Here is a 23959-nt window from a genome sequence, read left to right as displayed (position 1 = left end):
CAGCAAGCACTGATGAATGTCAATGGGTACCATTTTTTTCCTCATGGACAGAGGAATTCATTGACATACCTTTGCTTCCATGTCAGATGCCATTGCGTCAGACTGCCCCTCTGCTGCCATCTGTCACATGGCAACAACATATAATGAGATACTGGTGTTCAATCTCTACTACTGTACCGTACTCTACTACTGTACTGTACACCAACATCCAACACTGTGAGCTAACATAATAGAACAGGAGGCATTACTTTCGGAGCAGCCCTCAGACTTGGGGATGAATCGTTTCCTAAGGACAACGTGAATGTGTTTTGATGGCTACTTTTAAGGAAACTAAGAAATAAAAGGTGAGTTAATGTTGTAGCTCTGAAAAGAACATTTTTTTTTTCTCTTTTCAACGTTAAAATTCTGGTGGGTGTTTAAAGCTGCCAGAAGAACTTGAGCGTGCTTACTGTCACACTATCTTCGGAGCTGCTGAATTCAATAGCGTGTTAGACAAGCTACTATTGAAAACAGCATTTGTGTAATTTGTTTTCCTTTTAAAAGCAATTAGTCTATATGCAAGAGCTCTTCAAATATTTTTGTTTACTTTCATACTGTTCTTGGATCGCATCAAATGTTACATTGTGAAATAATTCTGGCTCAGCTGTCACCAAATTGCGTCTTATCCTTTTAAGAATTCTGGATTTGTATCATGGCAGCAACGAGGCCATCCTGTCCATTGCTCTGTCAGTGCTCATTTTCTGGGAAGAAGTAAATGTGAAATAGTTCCCTTTTGTACGTTTTCTGGAATTTTGAGAAGTACATATTATTCAGTCAGAAATGTGCTTGCGTCCGTGGATGTCTGCCCTGCGCATTGCTGTGGTGCCGCCTTGGAAAGCAGCGTGTTTTAGAGATGTCCTATGTATGTATGGTGCCTTGCATTTTGTTCTCTAGGATACATGGGGTTTTTTTTTCATTAGTCTATTCTGAGGAGTTCGGTCTTTGGCTGTGGCTGCTTTCGGTGTTTTTTTTTTTCCCCTAAGTAGGATGAAGATCAGTGCTCCACTGAAGTCTTGACTAATTTTTTTAACGTTGTGTATTAATCAGCGCTGCTCCTTCTGCAAGGAGCCTGGGAAAATTAATCATCTGCAGAAAACTGACTTTTGCAGGAATTGGAAAGGCTGATGCTCTGCGTTAGTAATAAGATGCATTGCTCAATACATGGCCAAAGGGAAGGGGGGAGATCTAGACCAGTCATATCCATAAAGCTTAAATTCATTGAAACAAAGCAGAACAGCAAGGCTTGACTGGTTATGAAGTGAGTATTGTAGTGTTGGAAGGCTGTTTGAAGAAGATACAGACGATGATCAGAGATTCAGCAGCATTGCTTTTCAGCCTGGTGATTAAAATACCTTGTTAATGTTATAATTTGTTGCTTTTTTGGTGATAGCTGTAGGGGAAATAAATCTAGGTGAAACTACAGTAGTGGTAGTTTCTTATGGAGAAAGGAGGTGAAATAGATTTAATTCAATAGAAAAAAACCCTGTTTAATCAGTGCTATCTTCATTGTACTCATTGCTAGAATTTGAGGGCAAAATTATCGTGTTGGTTTTTAACATCTCTATGATGTTAAAAATTCAGGATCAGACTTTCAACTATGATGAGGAGGAAGGAAAGGAAGGACTGAAGAGGTACCTTTACTCTTCTGCCATCTGCCATCTTCAGTAGTTCCTTTTTGTCATGCTGGGGCAGTAAGGAGTTACAAAATCCAAGTTGTACAAATAAGAATCATATAGATTTACCTCTGGAAGAGCTGAGTGTAATGATGTATATAAACATCTGAGTTCACTTACAGTTAGGTAAGGCATGCGAAAGGAAGCTAGACAAAGGGTCGTGGCAGAGAAGATAAGTTTTTCTGGCAACAGTTGCAGACTAGGGAATAGTGAGAAAACCTTTCCTTCAAATTAGTTATTTGGCTTTGACGCAAGCTGAAGGGTTTGGTTGTATTTTCTTGTTTGTTTTTTCCCCCCAGCCGCCTTCTTGCCTAACAGGTAATAGTAAAAGATTTTTAGAAATTGATACAACACCAAAAAGTGTGGAGCAGAGTAACTACATAAGAGTCATTACCACATTTTCCCTGGAATTTCCTGTCATGCTTGCATGATCCCCTGCCTTCCCCACGCTTCCCCTGTTTCCCTTTCAGTTCACACAGGTTTCCTAATAGCCTTTGAGTAGCTGGTGGTACATTTTTGAGGTCCTGGTCCCTTAAACAGACTTTAGTCACGAAGTTTTCAACACACATTAGGCATCTGCTGTCTGGAATAGCAATCATGGTTTAGTCTGCTTCATGCCCTCCTTTTACTGGATCTCCTGAAGCATTGCTTAACTCAGCTAAGCAAGTAGGCTTACAGTGCTTCTGAAAACTGTGAATTTTCTCTTTCAAGCTACTTGGAGATTGAATCACCACATCTCTCAGTAATGAGAAACGGGTGGAGTTGTTGGGAGAAGTTTGCCACCTGCCTCGGATTTTGCTGGTCAGCTCAGTACTTCAGGACAGTTCTATGTACCATCCTCACTTCAAAGCCTGAGAGTCTTTGATGGTTGGATCTTCCCCACAAATAATATTGAAGAAAGTAGTTAGGAAGCACTTAAAGAAACTTGAAGTTCAGATGCTTCCTCTGCTAGTAACAACAAGGAGCTGTGAAATGCAGGGAACAGTTTTTGAGAAGTCTTCATATCATCTCTGTGGGATCGGTAATTTTCTTTACTTTGAAACAAAGCAAGCATCATGGCCCTTCTGGTAGCACTGGGAAGAGTTTAGGTTTCTAGTATGTCTGACCTAAACTTCCACTGCTCTTCCAAATCCATCTGTCCAGCTTGCTTTTTGCTGGGTACCAGATAGGCTTTTTGGAAGAATGAATGCTTTTCTCCTTCCTCTGTTTCTCCTGAAGTTGATCGAATCTGCATCTCTGATATCAATATTCTTGTTTTGCTTTTTTTTCTTGATGTTGCATGTGAGTGTTGTCTTCATTAAAGTTAGACTTGGTTTTATTTGGAAAGGAAGAGGAGAAGCTGGCTGGAAATTTTAATTACAGTTACTATGAGAAATGTTTTTTTGGAAGCATATTGTTGAGGATAGGTCTCAAACTGCAGTAGCTGTCTCCCTTTGCACACCTTTCTTCTAAGGGCTGTTTGTCAGTCATTTTAGTAGTTCATTTCCTTCTGAATATCTCATTATTCCTCAGGTAGCACCCAGGGTGGTGGTGGTGTTTTTAAACAAGTCTTAACAAATAAATGGATTGATTTGGTGTTTTCAAAATGTCACTGTCAAGTTCCTGTGTTGCATCCTGACATTCACAATGACAGAAGTGTTCATATTGTGAATCACTGGTAGTGGGAGCTATTACTATTGCTTGGCAGTGGGTATTTAGAAATGCTTTTTGGGTTTTGGTTTTTCTTTTGCAATTGTATACTTGATTGTCACCAAGAAGAACAAAACTTTGTTCTTTCCCCAAAATTTTGAACCTGTCTAAGGCACATATCCCAGTGCCCAAATGAACTCTTCCTAATTGAGATGCTTTTATGAGTTCTTTTCATTTTATGTACAGTTGTATAGTCAAACACAGACGCATCCTAAAATGCCAGAATTAAGGTCTGTTATTGTTGTGAGACTACTTTTATTTATGTGGTTGCGTTCTGTTGACTTTTTTCCCAATAAGGAGCCTTGCAGTAATACAAAAACTTGATTAATGGTTTCTTACCAATACTAGGAGGTGTTGATTGCCTCCCTTTTCCTCTACATTGTCTCAAAGTAGTAGTGAATCATAGAATATCCCAAGTTGAAAGAGACCTGCAGGGATCATCTCGTCCAACCCCTGGCCGCACACAGGACCACCCAAAATTCAAACCCAATGTCTGAGAGCGTTGTCTGGAATGCTCCCTGAACTCCGGCACTCGGGGCCGTGCCCACTGCACTGGGAAGCCCGTTCCATGCCCACCGCCCTCTGGTGCAGACCCTGTCCCTAACTCCCAGCTGCCCCTCCCCTGACACAGCTCCATGCCGTTCCCTCGGGCCCTGTCGCTGTCACAGAGAGCAGAGCTCAGCGCTGCCCTTCCGCTCCCTGTGAGGAGCTGCAGCCGCCATCAGGCCTCCTCTCAGCTCCTCTGCTCCGCACTGAGCAAACACAGGGACCTCAGCTGCTCCTCATACAACTTACCCTCCAGACCCTTCACCATCATAGTGTTATGAAATGATGGCATTGTGTAGAAGGAGTGTGTGAAGAGGAATGGGATTTCTCCAGTTTAGTGGTACCAAGCTGGTAACGCAGCTTTTAGTTTGGAATTTATGATGTGATTGGAGGTGGATGACCATGCTGAGTGTGCACAGAGGAAAACCAAGGCGTGTCCTGCCTCTGGTTTTCAGAGTAGAGGGATGTATAAGGCAGCATCTGATATGGAGTAGTCCTGTCCTGACTGTAGTCTGTTCACACTGTTTGCAGCCATTCTCTTCTCCAGCTCTACTGTTAATCACCTCCCTTTGCTTCTCCTATTTCCCTGTCCAAACCTCCTTGCACCATTCTGCCTTTCTCCTCTGGCCACCTCCTCTTCTTCCGCACTTATCCTTCTGTGTCATGGTGTACCTGCTTATTTCTGTTTGCCTGTGTTGTTCATGTACTGAATGGATCGCACTGAGAGTGGAGAAAGAATATGAAGAAAGTTTCTGCTCCAGGAATTCAGCAGTCCTGGGCACAGAGTGAGGAATAAGGGTGTGCTGGAAATGTTTTTTCTCTAGCAGCTCTGTGCGGCTGCTGGAGCATGCTCTGTGATATCCTGGCAGGTGGGAGCTGGGAGAGGTCTGGAGAAGCCAGTGCGTCGTGTTCTGTGGAGTTTAAATCCACAAAGAACGGGGCTTTTGTACTTCAGAAAATTACCGTGAGCATTTGCAAGAATACATTCTCACCCTTCCACTCTCCTCTGCCTCAGCCAAGCTTGAACTCTTTTCCAGAGGGGTAGTAGGAATCCTGAAAGAGTCAGGGCTCAGTATTTGTGGTGGAGATTGTCTGTGATCGTCTGCAGGAATGCTAGTGTGGAGGTGAGAAGGGACAGCTTTTTTCCTATTGTATTCTTTCAAGTGGCTGAGCTGTTTCAACTGAAACTCCTCACCAGAGATGAGAATGAGACATGCCCTGCGGGAGAGAGAACTTCAGTGAGAACAATTTCAGTCTAGCAAAATGAAAAGCAATCAAAAAATTTCCTAATGAGGTAATGCTTTACAAAGCACACCAGGCTTCCAAATGGATGGTTGGCACTGCATTAAGGTGATGTAGATGATATAACTTTATACAAGACCAGTATTTGAGTTCCTGCTATTTTTTTTTAATGCAATACTTCCAGATGAGCAGTTCAGATACTTATTCTGCAATGTACATCTTTTTCAATGTAAACTAACACCGCTCTTAACCAATATGGAAAATATGCTCTAGGTCAACCACAAGATGTTGGGCTAGATGCAAGAATTACCAGCTAGAGTTTTGTGGCCAATGTTATGCAGAAGGTCAATTAGTTGATGACAGTGGTTCTTTCTGACCTTGAAATATGGACCTGGTCAGCTGGGACCACACTGTGCTGTGACAATGGAAGTCAGAGGCTTCCCATGGCTTCTGACTTCTTTGAAGGCTGAGGGCCATGGAAGAAGGGGTCAGTAGCTGGCTTTCTGGGACTCTTTCTCTCTTCCTCAGAGAAGATAGGTTTTCCTGGAGCTGCTCTTGGATGGAGAATTGAAAGCTATGCCCCCAAAATATCTGTGTTGATTAATTGCAAAGGAATGCTTAAATACTGAAGTGTAAGCAAGATTACCGACAAAATATGTTAAGTCTGCAGTGCAAGGTGCCTCTGGGTGAGCAGTATCCAAAGGGACACTTTCTAAGAGGCACCCATACCTTCTAGAGGGATTTGTCATGTGCAAACAATAACAAACAAAACAAACCACAGAAGTTGATTTCCTGAGTTGCTGTAAATGGAAGCATGTTTTTAACACTCCTTTTCCAACACAAATGTAGGAAGCTGGCAAAGTAGCTAATTTCAGTGCTCTAGAAAAGTTTAAAGTGAAATAATCTACGGAAACGGAAGCCTCTATTTTTAACTTTCTCAGTCATGAGAGGTGGAGAGGAAGAAGAGGAGGCCATCTACCGTCGAAGTCTCATCAGCACGTTACTCTTGAAATTTAATCTAGTTTCCACCGCTATTTTGATGAAGAGGTAGTTGCTACATGTGGATGTTCACTTATGTACAAATTTAACATCAGTGTAGATCTAAGAACATGTGCTCTCTACTGTAGTTGTAATTTCTCTCATTGATTGATTTTTCTTTTTCTTTTCCGATTTTTTGTTGTGCTGAAATTTGATGCTCTAAAAATACTTGATGTATTGATTTGGTTTTTGATTTAGTATCACGTACTGAAAAATAAAGTTTTCCTAATATTTCTAAATATTATTAATTTGGAGTTTGAGCAGGTTGTCTTGTTTTTGTTTTTCTTATTGTACTTTATTGATCTAGCTTGAAATTGAAATACAGTGCATTGTGTAACTGCTGGCAACCATAGAAACAGCAACATCAAACTTCATAACTTCAATCTCTTGCAAATCTTCACGTGAACATAAATCTGCATAACTGTCTTTTTTTGAGAATGTATTGCTAAGTCACTGAATTGATTGCAGAATACACTGCATTAGTTTGCATGTTCGAAATTAAGAGGGACTGTAGGAGATGAGCATATTTGGAAAGCTGCAATATTGCTGTTGCAGGGATTTAAAGAAGTAATGTTTTTAATTTTATTTTTTATTTGTTTCTAGCAAAGAGGCAATTGCTCCAATTGTATAAAAGGGCAAAGATTTTAGGGCGATGCAGTCTTTTTTAGATCTGCTGATAAATTTGGAACATCATGGAATTTTAAGCACATTTTTCCTTAATGAGTTTATCTTCAGACCACCTTTAGTGTCTTGAAGGTAACCACTAACTGTTTCTATAACAATAGTTAAAATATGATTTACTGGAGCTTTTATGCAGTTGAATTGAGGTTTTCTATGTGTGTGTTAACATACAGAATATTCACTAATGAGCCGTCCATCACCACCTCTATGCAGCTGAAGCATATGCCCATATCTGCTTGACTAAGGGTCTCTACCTTGTGGAGGAGCAAAAAAAGTAAAAGGAAAGTTGAATAATGAGGTGACTGCCACATATTGCAAGAAATTGAGACTGAAACCAAAAGCATCAAAGATTATGTCAACATATTTCCACTCCGGTTGCTTAAAGTTATGTCAAACTTATTAAATCTTCAGGAGAACTACTGAAATGGTGCCCTTAGATTGTGTGCGTGTGTCACGTTGGTTGCCCTCACTCACTCCTACATCAAGTATTGCTTTGTTGATGGAGTTTGATGACTAAAGCAGCAGTCTGGAAAGCCTGTCTTGTGGATCTGGACAGGGCTTGCTGGAACACCATGGGATGCCCTGTCTGATGGCCCCATGTGTGCCCAGCAAGGGGGGGCAGGCAGTGAGTGTGTGGCAGTGCATGTTAGAAGACATTAGCAGAAATGGTGTGGGAGCCTATAAAACTTGCAGGAATGCGGTAACTAAAGGAGTTTGAGAAATGCCATACATGGTACTTTTAGGAAACTTATAGGATACGTATAGCATTGTTTATGAGGAGGATGGAGAATGAGTGAAGCCGTTCTCAAAAGTTCAAATGAGAAAATCTTGAATTTCTAATATTTGCTGACAGTATAGAATTTTCTGAGTGTGAGACATTTGTTTACTGTTTTACCTCACAATTTGTTTTTAATAGGATGTATGTGAAGTCATGGTATGCTGAGTCCTTTGGCACTTATCTACACATCACTTTGTTCTGAGACTTGAAAAGAATGGTCTCTTGAATATATATTTTTTCCAACCATTGTTTTATACTTAGTTCGGTTGCATTTACTTTTTCCTCCCATTGTTAGTCGGTTTCTGCTTTATTTCTCTAGAAACTGTTTTTGGTAACTTTTAAAATGTGTATTGTATTTTTTAGGTGTAATTGAGTAATAATTATTGCTGGACATAATTCCATGAAATTAATTTCAATAAAGTTCAATTGAACATACTCCAGGTATAGCAAGTTTTAGGACGATTGGTACTTAAAATATTTTAAGACATCAAATTACTTGATACTTTTTTCATAGGAGTGCTGAGCGTGTTTGTGCATATTGACATGACAGATGTCTGTTTTTAATATCATTAAACTTACCTCTTGGGAACACTAGTAGTTAAGTATAGTTTGGCTGTAGTGTATTCTTCTCTCAGACTGCAGAAGTATAAAATACCATCAGCATCGTGTTAGTTGACCTGTTTTCTAGCATGATGAGCATTCTCAGTATATGAAAAGGGTTTTCTTTGATAATAAACAGCTGTAGACCTCAGCAGACTATAATTGTGCATGTATCCCAAGGTTCTAGTGCTAACCTCTGTGCATCTGCAACTACATGTTGGCTTCAGGCTGAAGATTAATGGGTAACCTCAGTTTTGCTGAGTCTTGACTAAAGCTATAGTGTATTCACAGAAATGATTTTCAGTGCTGTTTTTGTCGAGGAATGTTTAAGTTAAGCCTTATCTCTGCCACATGACACTGTAATGGTGGTATGTGATGTAAATTAGTAAATAGATATTACACATTTACTCCCGGGCTGACTAGTTGCTGAAGAAAGATAAATAAAAGGGCTGAAGAGGGGAGGCGGCTTTCAGGAGGGCAAAGCAAACTGTAGCAAATGTATGGAAGCTTAAGTTAACCAGTGGCTGTCAGAAAAATCTGACTTCAAAGTTTTGATGAACAATGTAGTCTAGCAAGGTCAGATTTAAGGTAACAAGCTTGTCAGCAAACACTCATAATCTTTTTGGATGTAGGATGTGTGAGGTTAGTGAGAACGTAGTAGATGGGACGGGACAGCAGCTGTGAAGACCTTCTGTTTTTGCTTTTGTGTTACTCTAGAGATAGAATCACTGAAGTTGGAAATGACCTCTAAAAGCAGCGTTAATAGCACACTGACGTTTGGTTGTTGGTGAGTGATGGAAGCATGCCCATGAGTTCTGTTTTGTTTCCAGTTCTCTTCCCCCATTTCACCTGTGGTAATTGAGCAAATGGCTATGTGGTGTTGAGCTGCTGCCAGGTTACCCTCCCAGTTATATATAAATATGCTCATAAATGCGTCTTCACAGAAAGCACATTTCAAGATCCGTTCTTCTGGTTGTTCTTAAACAATTTTCCCTATCCTTCAATTTAGGCGTTTGATTTTCATCTCTTTTTCAGCGTCTGCAGGCCTCTTACTGGCCTTCCTTTTCCTTCCAACTGTTTTCTGGTTCGAGATGTCAGGTCACCTGCCCAGGCTTCAGCCCTCCAGCTGCTGCCTCTGCCCTGCTGCTGATCTCAGACTCTGGCCAGCTGCTTTGTTCCCCATAACTTCAGCCTGTCTGTGCATACCCAAACAAAACATGTTTTAAAGTGCTCACAGGCAGCCTTACTTAACCCATCTGCCCCTGTTTTTTTTCTTGTTTAGCCTCTGTAAAGACAGTAAATAATAGAAACAAAAGCAGTTTTCTTAAAAAGCTGACTTTTAACCCATCTGTGGTTTTTGAAGAACTTTGCTTGTCTTGATGAAATACTGGTGTATTTTCAGCAAGAATTTAGCATAATATTTGTGTCCTGAATTTGGTCGTAGCTACTGCTCAGAAATGTATAGCTGCTTGGAAAACTTGGCTGTATGGCATATTTCAGCAGTTACTGAACAGCCACATAAGTTTTATGAGAGCTATAACTGGAAGTCACATACATACTCTTTTGTATTTCAACAGAGTAACCGAATATTTCTTAGCTGCTTTGATTTTTGGAAGTATGATAAAGGAGAAAAATAAGTGTATTGTTGTTGCTTGTTAGTAATTGCTTACTGCTTCTGTAACGTTGAACAGAAAGGAGAATAGAAGGGTAAGTTGGGTAAGTTTCTTGTAGGTGTTTAAAATAGCCAAACGTAAGCTTATCTAAAAAACAAATGTGTAACTTATCTCAGAATATTTCTGGTTACCTATCCTACTTTGGATTGTATGTAGCAGAAAGCACACTTGGTGTATAATGGCAAAGTGTTAATGAGATTTAAAAAAAATGTGGAGAGGGAAAATGAGAGAAATAGCTGTCTACCACTTACTTCTCTTGCTGTACTTTTGCATTACATGCTATGAAAGCAGCCAGTGCTGGTAACAATGATATCCTGCTCACAGAACCTGGTCTTTGCAATGAATCCTCTTGTTTTGTACTTAGTATCATTCATGGATGTATGGTAGTAAGAACCTTTTCCTGCAGATCACATTTGAGAGGCAATGTGTATAATTGCTTGTGTTCCACTTCTTGATCCTGTGGTGCTGTTCCACATAAGCTTAGGTGACTGTAAAACAAGGACCTCAACAGACTGAGGGCTAAGATGGCTTATGAGGTCACCGTCCATGCTGTCCTGTTGGATGGATGTTAGATCTGTTTTTAGCCAAGTCCTGCAGCACTGTAAATCCTAGGCTGGGGTTAGAGGGACCTGTTGCCGGTATTTTCCATGATTGTAAACACTGGCAAACAGTGGCTTGGGGCTTGGGAGACAGTGGTCAGGTGTTGGTGAGGGTGAGATGCTTGTCAGCTGTTTCAGCGTAGGTTGTCCAAGTTTGGAATACAGCGTGTTAAAGACAGTTAACTGCTGTTTTCATTAAAATAGAAAAGTTATCTAACAGTAACCAGACATTTTTTTATCCATGCATAAAGATGTTGATTCATTATAGTAGATTATTAATTCTGTTTTGTGCCTTATTTTGTAAGTTAAAGTATGCTTCCACTTATGTTACTATATAAAACTTTGACTGAAATATACTGAAACGATGCTAGTAGCACTCTTCTCATGTGCTTATTGCTTTAAAAAGAATGTAAATTACTGCAAAATACAGTGCAGTCCTAAAATGACTGAGTTTGAAGTGACCTTTAGAAGAATTAGTGCTATTATTTCCTTGCTGCAGGGTAGTGTTCTATTTCTAGGGGAAGTATGTCCCAGCAGTGACTTTTGAATGCAAGTTACCTTCTTCAAGTCTTTGTTCCAAGCACAGAATCTCATTTGTGCAAGATTCCATTTGGCCTTCTGTACTGTGGATTTATTTTAATTACGTGTTAAGCAGATGTTCAGAAAGTTACTTTATTCTCAATGTGAGATTGGGTTAAGTGGTAAAATGAAGATGTATATCATTTGGATTAAAAAAGTTTTATCTGTACGTAACATTTGATAACATTTCATTGTGCTTTTGACTAAGCCATATGTAATCGCCCAACCTTGTTTTGAAATCCAGCTTATTCTTATGATATGGAGATGTCACTTAATCCATTGTGTAGGATGGACAGTGAGAGCTCGGAGAGAGGCCCAGCATTCATGGTGACACCTGCCTCAGACTGTGGTGATGTCACCTGGTAGATGGCTCTGCTTTTGAGCTATTGTGACAGTGCCGGGCCTTGGCACCAGCAGGATATATACATTATGTGTGTGTACTCAGTTGCTGGAGGCCTTTCTGGAGGGCCCTATGAGCAGGGTATGGGTGACCTCAGGGCTTCCTTCTCCAGAGAAGTCCTCAGGCCCCGGGGTACCCTTCAGGATGGGAGGGTGACTTCTAAAGGCAAACAGCCACTCTTGCCCTTCTCCCCCCCCAACTGTGAAACAACAAAATAGCCTTCTGCTCTTTTTTCAGACTCTTGATTTCTTCTTTTGCTTCCGATACTGGGGGAGATACAAGCTGCAGTGCAAGGCAAGAGGATTAGCTGAAGTTTATGACAAAGGGTGTAATTTAAAGGCATGTTTGGAAGGAGGTTAGAAAAAAACTATGGCAGAAGAACCTTAGGCACGCACATGGTTTCTTGTCTTATCTCCCCTTTCTTGTCTTATCTCCCGTTTCCTGTCTTGTGGCTCTTCAATAATAGGTGCAGTTCTTTACTTCAGATAAACTATTGCTAGGTTTGTCAGAATGGCTAATTCTTTCTAGTTATCCTGTTACTTATTTACAAATTGCATTTTATTTTTCAGATCTGTGGTATGGATTAATACAGTTTCCTAGCCTATAACATGGGTTTGTCAGGCAAAAATAATTATCCCAAACAGCTGTGCTTCAAATCAAGATCGGCCTTAAGAGGTTGTTTCTCCTACTTATTTGTTGAGGAATATCAAATTTTGATAGATGTTTTCTGGCTTTGCTTTGGACCTATCCAAAATCAGAAGCAAAACCAAAGCCCTGTTGACAGTTGTTCTTCTCTCCTTCCATTCATTCCATGCAAATGATTGCTTTGATTGAGAACTGGGTACATTTTCAAAACCTACGAACTGTAGCCTTCGGGGTTGATATTTTCCTCTCAATCTTGGCCCAAGCTTAGAAGACCAGGGTACCCTGGGTGTCATTTAGGCACAAAGTCATAGAATCATAGAATGGCTTGTGTTGGAAGGGACCTCAAGGATCATCAAACTCCAACCCCCTGCCACAGGCAGGGCTGCCAACTTCCACATTTAATACCAGACCAGGCTGCCCAGCGCCCCATGCATTTTGGCATTGAAAACCTCCAGGGATGGGACATCCACAACTGCTCTGGGCAGCCTGTTCCAGCACCCTACCACTCTCTTGGTAAAGAACTTCCCCCGTTATCCAACCTAAATCTTCCCTCCTTCAACTTAAAACCATTTCTCCTTGCACTGCCATCATCTACCCACATAAAGAGTTGACTCCCCTCCTGTTTGTAGGCTGCCTTTCGGTGGTGGAAGATCGCAGCCTTCTCTTTTATTGACTGAGAAATTCTGGTTTAAGCACGTAGGTATTGTCTGAGAGATGGCAGCTGGTATGCTGTGGAGTTTCTACTTTGGAAATGCCTTTTTGATTTTCTGGTCAAGATCTTGCAAAAGCACATTCTGTTTGTTTGCATTTGGTTTCTCCAAAAATTTTGGAGTTTTTGCTCAGTCAGACCTAGAGATCTCTCAAGCAGCCAGGCCCCTCTTATGTGCCATGGGTGGCCTGAGGAACTCTTTGAGAATTTCCTGAAGTGCTGTGTTTTTAGTGATCTAGTTCTGTTTCCAAAGCTCCAAAACTTCCAAAACAAAATTGCTGCCCTGTATTAGCAGTTGAACTGTGGTTTGGGAGTTGAAATATACCTTTTCTTCAAACCGAGAAGTGCTTTGCTATTATTTAAAGGGTGAATTTTCCTGGGACCTGTGGGTTTGAAATTAGATTGTTAGCAAAGTATATTAGAGCTGAGAACAGTTTTGCTGTAATTTATCTAAAATGGTATTTTGTCACTGTGTGTTGCTTTCCCTCCCACCCACTCTGCCATGAACTAATTCAAGATGTTCCTCTGGCTGTTTTATATTCAGAAAGCTGCAGTAATGGATTACAGAAGCCTCCTGGGTATGTGTAATGGATAAAGGTACAGCATAAATTGGCAAGGAAGAGTATAAACACCTTGTAATCAGAAACCATTATACTCACCTTTTGAGATTTATTTTGCAGTTTGTATTCTGTTTAGCTCTAATTGATATAGAAAGCATTAATAAAACTTGGGTTTTCAGAAATATCTGTTTTACTGCATACAAGTACCACGCTTCTACTACTGCTTAAGGAAAACATATAATTTGGACAGATTTAGACGGGAGAGCAAGACTATGCTCAAAGGTTGCTCCATCAGTTTAGTTTGGTGATAGAAGCGTTGCTATGTATTTCAGTATCTGCTTTTGAAGGGTTTCTGAGTTCCAAAATAATGAGTATCTAGTGACTGAAGAGTATCATTACTTCTGGAAAGGGTAAAGATTTAAAGATAATGAAGACTTAGGTGAGCAATCTGAATTTATGATCGACTCTTTGACATGTGCAAAATTGGCCCTCTTGGATGACTGTTACTTATACCTCAGCTGTAAATCCAATGGCCAGGAGCATTTAATATGGAGGCTGGTGCCGGAGGAATTCTGCAGTTGTGCTCGTCGAACAAGAAATGTGTTTTTTCAGTTGACTTAGTTAAATCAGTGCAAAACACAGGGAGAAACTTTCCATTCTTATTTTAAACTCTGTGTGCTCTGACCAGTTGAGTGAAGGTTCCACCTACATGTGTCTGAATGTGACTCAATTGTGAATCAAAGTTATATCATGCTCTGTCTGAAAGAAGACCAAATTGGAGCAACTTTGGATGTGATTTAAAATGAGCAACATCGAGTTAATATTCTGCACGTCTGAAAGACAGCTTTTTATACGTCCTTTTTCTTATAAAGTTTCCTGCAAAACCATTAATTAAACTGTTCACGCATGCTTTATAACATTGGAATGAAAACTGGTTAGGCCAGATGCATTGACTTTCTTTGGTTGTCCTTCTCCAGTAAGAAAGCATTACACTTTCTCTGGTAGCTGGAGCAGTGATGGGACCGTGGAGAGTGATGAATTAAACTGCTTGTAGTGTGAAAGGTTAGAGTATAACGTGCAGGTTTTATGTAGGAATAAAGGGTGAGGGTGTGTTTGTATAATAGGCAAGCATGTCTCATAACTTGTTCCAAAGAAAATCTCGTCTATAGAGTGGTAATTTAGGAACTGATGTCTAGACTGCTTTGAGAAATTGTAAACATGATGTCTTCAGAACAAAACCGTGAGAGTTTAAGGGAAAATGCTGCACGCTGTATCTTTAATATGTGACTGAACACCAGGGAGATCAGAAGTATTTCAGCGTTTGTTTGGCCTGCCTGACTGCTAGATTAATTACTGAAAGAATGCATATGCCAGCCCATAGCAACATCTTTCTCTAATACAGCAGTTTTGCGTTTACATGAGAACATGACATGAACTGTGTATTTGTCAGTAATGGAAAATCTCTGAATTGTGCTGCATGGGTTTATGCACATGTTCCTTTTATTAAATTGTTTATAAGTGTTTGAGAATCCATCAAACTCTTTTTGTATTTGATGTAAGTAACTCAATCTTTGCACTGTTGTAAAGAACTGATGAAAACATCGCAGTTGTAAACTAGTGAGGATAAATATGTATCTATCCTACTACCCTCAGTTTTAAACACTTTAATCTGAAAAGTACTGAAATAGTTTTAAAAGGTGGGTTAATGTAATTGTTCTGCTTACTGTGTGAAGTTACATAGATTTTGGTAGTGATTTCTGGTGTACCCACTGGACCACTGGAATGGCTTGTTTTCCCTCCTTTCTGCTTCGGGGGAGAGGAAGAAATTTGAATGGCTCAGGACCAAAAGAATATAATTAATAGTTGGAAACGCATAATTGAAAAGAAATGTGTTATAGTGTTATTGTTTTTGTTTTAATTTTTTAAGGCCAAACAATTATACTGCTTTGACATCATAAAGAGGATAAAGCCTATAAGGCTTCTGGTATTTCTTAGCAGTGACAAACTCCAGCTTTCATATTTGTGTTCTTTGCAGTATGGGAGAAAAACTGGCAGAACTGCATGCCATTGTAATTAAATTGTTAAACATAGAAACTTGAAGGGAGAAGCTTGTCTTACTTGTTTGGGGAGTATCTGTCAGCATATTGAAATGAAATTTATTTTGAAACTGTATGTTTGTGATTATTAGCACATTCCTAAGCAGCGTAACTGTTTTGTGATCAGATCATGGTGTTATCTTCAAAACATATAAAGACATGGCACTGTAAACTGCATCTTTTGTATTCATTTACATTATTTTTCTTTTTACAGGATTACAAAGCCATTGACGTTTGCTGACTGTGTTGGTGATGAGCTTCCTTTAGGATGGGAAACTGTTTACGATCAACAGATTGGAGTGTATTATATGGACCACATAAATCGTGAGTAGATGGGTGATTATTTTTAGGAACACCAGCAAGCTGATGTTAACTGATGGCACTATCTTTGTTTCCGATACCATTTATGCAACTCATGTTACAGCAAGAGAATGTATACAAGTAATTTCTTGCACTATCTGTTTCATCATCTTTTAAATGGGGGCACAGCCCTTCTTTCCTTTGTAAGGAATTTTATAATTGATGACAGAGATATAGTGCATAAAGTTGCTTTGTTTTGCTTTGTCAAACTATGAACAGTCGGTAATTTTGTTGCTTTCTGCATATACTGAAATTTCCATGCTATACTCTTGCATTTCATGGCTTTCTAGTGATCGATGCTTGACTCTTCTATCTTGAAAAACAAAATGTGTTCTGAGAGAGGAGTGCTGATTTTTAATCAGAAGCACCAGTAGTGTCAGTAGTGTCATCCACTCTTACGCAGCCTATATTTTACACTTTTAAAGTACTGTCACAAAATACAACAGACGACCCTTTGAGAATGGGAATGATATCCATCATTTCCCCTTTTGGACTGTTGCTGAGCTTTATATCACTCCTGTTGGGCAAATTTTCCAGTTCTAGTTTTAAAGTAGTATGGCTTATCTTTACAGCTTTGTACTGCTGTTGCTGTTGCTGCTGTGTTGCTATCATTAAGCTTCTTATCACCAATGAGTGAATGTTTTCAATATTATGGGAACTGGCAGTTGGTGGGGAGGGAGGAAAGAAGAAAGTGGTTATGTGAGCTGTCACAGTAATGGTAAATGGTATAATCTGTAAAAACAACCTCAATACTATCTACTTGAGATCTAGTCAATTAAAAAATAAAAATGTATAATAATTTTTGTCTTCCTGCCATCACTGGCAGTATTTGTGTATTGTGATTGAACGGTTACTTATTTAAAGCAAGCAAACAGAAAAAAAAACCAAACCCACCACCAACAGCAGAATAACAAATGTTCATGTGATATTGTTTGATCCTCACAGATGCTTATTTGTTGTGAAATTAACAAATTAACAGAGTCACAAATTGAATAATAATTTTAGAAGGGCTGTTAATGCACTGATCACAAGGACAGATATCCTAGCCAACTGAAAGTTGATAAATACAGATCGTTTCTCTATTTAAAAGAAATAGTAGTTTCAGGATAGCTGTTTAAACTGTTGTGGTAACTTCAGTTAATGCTGAAATTAAATGAAAAGTGAACTTTGTGCTGGGTATACAGTAATAGAGTGCATTTGTACCAGTATATGGGTACATGAAGGCATATGTTGGAAACAAAACAAAACATGAGGGTATTGGCAGCTGTTACTCCCATGAACTTTTAAAAATGCTTTAGAAGCCGCTGTAGATGATGGGTAAAACGTGAACTCCCACTGCAATGCTCTGACTCAAAGAGTTAGTAAAGGATTCTAGCAATAGACATTGTGGATAGGAATAACAATCACCACTGCATGCAAAAGAAATCACTCCCTTTTGTTTTTCAGACTTTGTTATTAGCTGTTTTACCACAGATATCAAGTTTGAACTTACAGTAAGGATATTAATCATTGTAGGCATGTCGGATCTGGCTTGCATTTTTTTTTTTCTGTGCAATCCAGAGCAAAAACTTTAGAAGAGGGTCTTTGCACAGAGAAATTAAATTCCCAAATGCTTAACAGGAAGGCATAGGAAGAGAAGATTAATACAAATGGGTCTGAGAATGTACATCTAATCTTACTATGAATTAAACAAAGGTAGTATATGAACAGATGAATAAAGACTTCATAGGGCCAATGCTGAACCGAGTGAAAGGAATCATTCTGCAATTAACCAGGTTGCAAAATTTGTCTCTTTCATGATAACTAATTACTTGCAGCCCACAGATATTATCCTAAGTGGTAGTTCAGCTGTCATAGCAAAATGGGTTTGTCACCCCTAGGCTAATACAGTGCTTGCTTATACAAGCAAGATTTATATTCAGAGGGAAAACAAAATTGATATTACAGCTGGATAATCATTACTCAGAAATTACTGGGATAGCTGATCCAATTTTAAACCGTGGACAACAAAAGTACCAATCAAGATGACATTAACCTCATTTGTAGAAGTGAGAACTAATGAGCAGGCAATCATGTGCATCGTGAGACCATGTCAGGCAGGTGGCAGAGATGGTAGAGCAATGAATAAATGTTTTTCTGAAATGATGCCCTGGCATTATGTTCTGAATTATGTCTAAAATACTTGAAAAGCAACTTCCAAGTGAAAACAAGTTGATTATTTAAACCTTTTCGGGATGCCTTTAGTGGCTGATCAGGTTTAAATGCTTTTAAACAACAATGGAGCTGTGCTAATTGGCAAAACAGGAATGCTTCAGTTCCAAGAAATTCTCTGAGAAAATGCCAGAGATGATTCAAATAGCTTCTTTTAAAAGTTATGGTTATTGAGGAACTCTCATGTTTTGTGTATCCTCAGCTTTTTGCCTGCATCACTTTTAAAGGAAATCAGTAATGCATCTCATTTTTTCTCAAGCCTCTTACTAAGTTTGTTTACCTAGAAAGTAGTAAAAAGGCTTCTGGGCAATATTTTCCCATTTATATTGAAAATCCCCAGGAACAGTCTTCAGTAAATCTCAACGGTGCTTCCAACCCTGATTTCCATCTTGTTCTGTAAATTCAGTACTTTGTTGACACCCTTACTAAGCTGCTCTTGGCTCTGGTCCAACCATTGCTTAAAAAACCATGGCGGCTGCCAGCCACAGAATTCCTTTCCCTCCTCCTCAGTGTCTTGAGAGCCTTTGAAGTCTCCTTTAACCAGTTGGGCATTCCCCAGTGGGGGAATAATAATCTATTCCCTGCATTTGTCTGGGGCTGTTCTTGAATTACTATAGTTTTGTATTTTTTTATACATCGTGTACAAAGAAACAAAGGAAATGAATTTTACCATCCAACTTAGCTTTAGTTTCAGTTATTACATGACAAACTTATGTAGAAATCCAGGGCAAAGTGAAGACTCCATACTCATAAAACAGAGGAGAACGTCACTACTGTACTGAAGTAGTTTTCTGTCTCAGAAGAATGCTGCTAGCTTTTGAGAAGGCTTCTGAAGTAATCTGTAAAGTGATGACGTACCCTATAGTATAGGACCTCAAAGCTTAATGTGCAATACAATGTAATTTAGCGAACAGTAGAACTATTAATTTTCCATTCAAAAAGAGATGCTTACTATGATACATTTTTTCTGTCTCATAAACACTAGTTATTTTTGCATAGTTTCCACACAGGGTAGTAGCTTTAGGAATATCACATTCACAAATTTCAGGAACACTGATGGATGTGATAGTGTTGCAAATTATCATGCCCTCACTAAAGGATGGGCTGTGGTGTGAACTCAGCAGTTTTCTTTTGCTTCCTATGCATGCAGAAGGTAGGCGCATAAGCATTTATGGAGACTGGAACAAGTCACAGCACATCCTGCTCTGGACTACAGAAGTAGGTTGTGGATGTTGAAGCAGAGACATTTTGGAAACTGGAGGTGCTGCTGGAAAGGTCATTGTGATACAGAGAACGTATTGGAGAAAGGACAGAACTATAGGCATGAGCTTCATACTTTTGCACTGTGAGGAGTTGTGAGTAGAGTTACAGCTGAATAAAGGTTGTTGGGAACACAGTAGTTCTGTTGGAATTACTGTTCATAAACAAGCTTCATGTTTCGGTCTACTTTTCAAATGGCTTGTAAATGGTAGAGCCAGTAGCATAACCTTGACACCATTCGAGTTATTAATTCACTAGGGTCAACCTTTTATAGTTTCACATTTAGTCATGAGCACCAAAATTCTGAATTACTTCATGCAAGATAAATACTAAACATAACTGGCTTTCTTCTCTTACGAAAAACAAAGTTTGGAAAAAATGACTAGGTATGCCTTCTGACTGTGCTGCGCTTTCTCCCACTGCTTTGAACACTGGCATAACATCTGCAGCGACTTCTTGCCATCAAAGCTTCCATCATCAGAAATTAACGTGTCCTTAAACACGACGCTTTCAGTGGACATCTTCATGCAAAACGTATTTGCTAGCTTGAGCATCACCTCAAAGGCAAAACAATGAGCTAATTATTACTGCAGATGTCCTCCTCAGATATCTGCAACTCTGAAGAGGTTGCTGTAATGTCGTAGCTTTGAAAATCAATTTATATGAGAAAGATTTTGCACTAGAAAACTGTTTTTAATTTTTTACTTGCTTCAGTATGAGGATTTTGTAATTCTGGAAAGGGAAAGCATGAGAGCACTGTTTCTCAATTAACAAACAAACGCCAATGTAAATGCTCTTCTGGATTTGGGATTTAAATGCTAACTTTTTGGTTGAATTACTTTATTCTTCTCTAGGCAGGTGTAGTTACTAGCCTTTCAGAATGTTAAATGTGTGAAGTTCATGTGTAATATTCTAAAGTTGTTCCAACTGTCTCTAGATACCTTGTGTATCCTATGTGGTTCTGGGTTTTTAGGTAATCCTCAGAATTTTCAAGCTGGCTGCGAGGGAAAGTGAGCAAAAACACAGATTCTTTTCTTTGCAAACCAGAGCATGCCCAGAGAAAACAAATGTAAAAGCCTTTTACATTTCAAAGGGATTTTCTTATTCTTCCACTCTGGAAGAATCACTCAGAATAGAGTGATATTGAACACCGTAGTGTTAGGCAAACTAATTGTTCAGAAACTTTGTATCCAGATTTTTGAGCACGTCACTCTTAATCTGTGATGTAGACCTGAAGAACAGACCTTAACCAAACCATTTGCCCTTTGTGGGATAAACTGTGGGATAAATTGGTCTTATAAATTGTGTGTTTTTCTCCTTAGAGCTTACACAAATTGAAGACCCAAGGGAGCAATGGAGAAGGGAGCAGGAACGCATGCTAAAGGAATATTTAATAGTTGCCCAGGAGGCACTCAATGCCAAGAAAGAGATTTACCAAATAAAGCAGCAGCGTTTTGAACTAGCCCAAGAAGAATATCAACAATTGCACAAAATGTGTGAGGATGACAACCGTTCCTATGCGAGCTGTGAGTTTACCGTCCTTTTCTTGATTTATCATGAATACATAACACAATACATGGGGTAAGAAAGTGTTTTCGCTGCCATATTCTCCTCTCATTGAAGGCTCTGAAGACAGAAGTGAGGCACAGCCCTTTATCTCTGCTATTCAGGGCCTTTGGTTTCCTGTTAGGTCTGCTGGAATATAACTTTTTAACATTAAACAGGACTATCTTGGTGGCAGCCATACTGATGCTTCATGAAAGGCAACAAAGATGAAAGGCCAGCCACCCACTTTCCCTCTTAAGTTCACAATTATTCTGCACTGAAACTGTCATCTTAAGTGAAGCCTTCTGCAGACCCGTGGTCAGTGTATTAGCTTAAAAAAGATTTAGGGAAAAGGCACTGTGGTCAAAAGTATATCTGCTGATACCAGTTAGAATAACTGTCACACCAAAAGATTCCTTCAATAAAGTAGGAAATGACGTTTTGTCAGTGTTCTTGGATGCCAGCCTCTGACTCTAATGTTGGTACTGGGTTGCAGAGACTTGATGTCCTGCTCTTTTCATTCTTCTGATATCTGAGGCAGCTTGGAATAGACAGTAACACTTCTGAATTCTGAAGTTGTGGCACTGCTGTCACTGCTGATGGCTGGTGCAGAAAGAAGGGGTGTTTTTGAGGAGTCAAAACAATCCCCTTCTAAGGAGAAGGGTATGAGATAGAGACACCCACCAGCAGTGTGGAAACAGTGGGATTTCAGTGCACAGGTGGTTTTCAGTGCCTGTGCATACAGCCATTGATCAAATGCAGCATCTGCTGGTAAATTCCAAGTACTTGATAAGTATGGGAATCTCTACTTACTCCTTTCTGAAAAAGTTCAAGAAATATGACCGTGAGAGGTCAAAGTAGGCACTGGGGTATAAGTGTTTAGATTCTGTATTTATTAATCTCAGTGAATTTATTCATATGCAAAACTCCTAAATGAAAGATGTGAGGTGTTCCAGATGGTCCTGGCCAGTCCCCATCAACTATTCCTTTACTGTATAAACTGGAATTATCTCATCTTTTTATTTAATTTTAAATAGAGGCGTTTCTGTATTTTAATTTGTGACATAACAGATGTAACTGGTCTTATTTTTTGCTCTCATGTGAAAATTTATTAAGAATTATTAAGAAAATTAACTTTTTAAAGATTTTTTTAAATGAAATGCTTATTTAAAGAGTTTGGAATGGGATAAAAAGACTGTTTTGTCAGTGTTTTTTTTTTTTTTTAATCTAATTTGTCCCAATACTTTTCTAGGAACTTGAAGTTCTTTTTAAAAAAATAAATTCATAGCAGTTCAGTGGGCAATCCTGTTGAATTTTATTTCAGGTGAATGTGCAGAAAGAAACTTCTCTGGAGGAAGATAAAAGTTAGAAAACCATAACCTTTTTAAGATTCTTATGGCTTAGAAAAACAGTTTGCTTGAAACACCAACAAAATATGACTGAAAATGGCAAAGTGGGAAGATACGTGTAGCATGGACATGAATGTTGTATTAAATGACTTCTTCCCTTCTCATTCTTTGGGTAGATTTTCTACGTGTGTCCATGTGTCTGTGGAATTGATAGGATACTGTAAAACTAACCTTTCAGTTGCTTTGATGAGAAAATGTATTTTATATTGTTTTAAGGTCACATGCATCAGCTTTGAGGAAATGTGATGGGTTCGTTAGTTCTTTTTCTTTTTAAATCCCTTTGGCAATTATTCATACCATCTACTTGAGATTCCCCAAGGCTTCTCCATTTGTTTTTCTTGATTTTGCCATTCCCGTGCACTCTGAGGTGCTTAATTCTCCACTTACTGTGCAGAACTCTTTGACTCCTAATTTGGGTGCAATCAGAATGCCGAAGGTGGGTGCTTATACTGTGAATATTCCTGCCTTCACTACCACTTGTTTAAATCTGTTGCCTTAAAAGAACTGAAAGTACACAAACTGTTTTCCATCCCTTTGCTTGTGGGTGCTGTCATTGACTCAGTGCAGTGTGCTCATGAGTGGGAGGCAGCATGAGCTCAGCGGTCGTGGGCTGGCAGGGAGGTGCCCATGCAGCACTTCTGTGACTCAGTTGTCATCAGCAGTGTTTAAAAAAAAAAATTATAAATAATCCATAGAAAATCCTGGATTTAAAGAATTAGTCCAGGCATGACTACTCATTTTGGCAAGTTCCTGCACGCTTGACATGACCTCGGCATTGCAGTGCTCTTTTGAGAGTGGAAAGGCTCAGTGAAATGCAGACATGGATATGAGTTTCAAAGCAGCAGCCTTTGGCTCTGCAAAAGTATGGTAGGTCTAACAGCACAGCCCAATCCACTTGCATACCGGGCATTTTTCAGCAGGCCAGTGCTGCCATGAATGGCTCACTCAATAAATCATGGTTGGTCTTGCCCAGCCTCTGCTCTAGGACTTTTACTTCATCTGTCTGGGGTTTAGCTGATACTGTCATAGCTTGAAATCATTGCCTGGCTATAGAGATACTGCTTTAAGAACTCACTTGCAAGAGGTTGAGCTGCACGTCTGTTCCCTACACTGTTACTTTAGGAAGCAACTTCTCTATTTCAGTGTTGGAATTTTGTCCTGATGAGTTTTTTGACCTTAGTCCCTATTGTAATGTTAATGAACTTAGAAAACAGAGAACAATTGTTAATGTTACACAAATTATTGCATCAGTAAATGCCACCATCCTTCAGTGGAAGCTGCTGGCTTTTGAGCAATATGCAGTGCTGCTATATACAGTTCATTTATTTTCTGCTTGGGACTAAATAAGAAATTTCAACCAGACCAAAGATAATTCTTCGATTGCACTTTAACTGAGAGAATTATTTTAAAAACAAGTGACTTGTAACACAAAGAATGAATGCAACAGTCCTTTAAACAGTGCTACATCTTAACAAGTGTGGTAAAGAAGAAAAAATATATAAAATAATGTTTTCCATCTGTTTAGCATTCTCTGGATTTTCAACTAATACCAAGTATGACCCATATCAGATTAAAGCAGAAATAGCCAGCCGTCGTGACAGGGTGAGTTGTGTTTTTTAATTTTGTA

General features: G+C 39.2%; 1 protein-coding gene across 4 annotated transcripts in view; it reads left to right on the top strand.

Moving 5' to 3' along the window:
• The window catches only part of WWC3 (WWC family member 3), a 98751-nt gene that overhangs the window by 20175 nt on the left and 54617 nt on the right, over positions 1-23959 (top strand). For all 4 annotated transcript variants that reach the window (XM_040662492.2, XM_040662491.2, XM_015273752.4 and 1 more), the window contains exons 2-4: positions 15762-15871; positions 20701-20904; positions 23858-23934. In XM_040662492.2, coding sequence (XP_040518426.2) covers positions 15762-15871; positions 20701-20904; positions 23858-23934 — 391 coding nt within the window. The remainder of the gene's footprint in view (positions 1-15761; positions 15872-20700; positions 20905-23857; positions 23935-23959) is intronic.

This window comes from Gallus gallus, chromosome 1, assembly GCF_016699485.2.
Source record: "Gallus gallus isolate bGalGal1 chromosome 1, bGalGal1.mat.broiler.GRCg7b, whole genome shotgun sequence".
Classification (NCBI taxonomy): Eukaryota; Metazoa; Chordata; class Aves; order Galliformes; family Phasianidae; genus Gallus; species Gallus gallus.
Note: the sequence above shows the minus strand (reverse complement) of the source record. Positions and strands in the feature narration are given on the sequence as shown.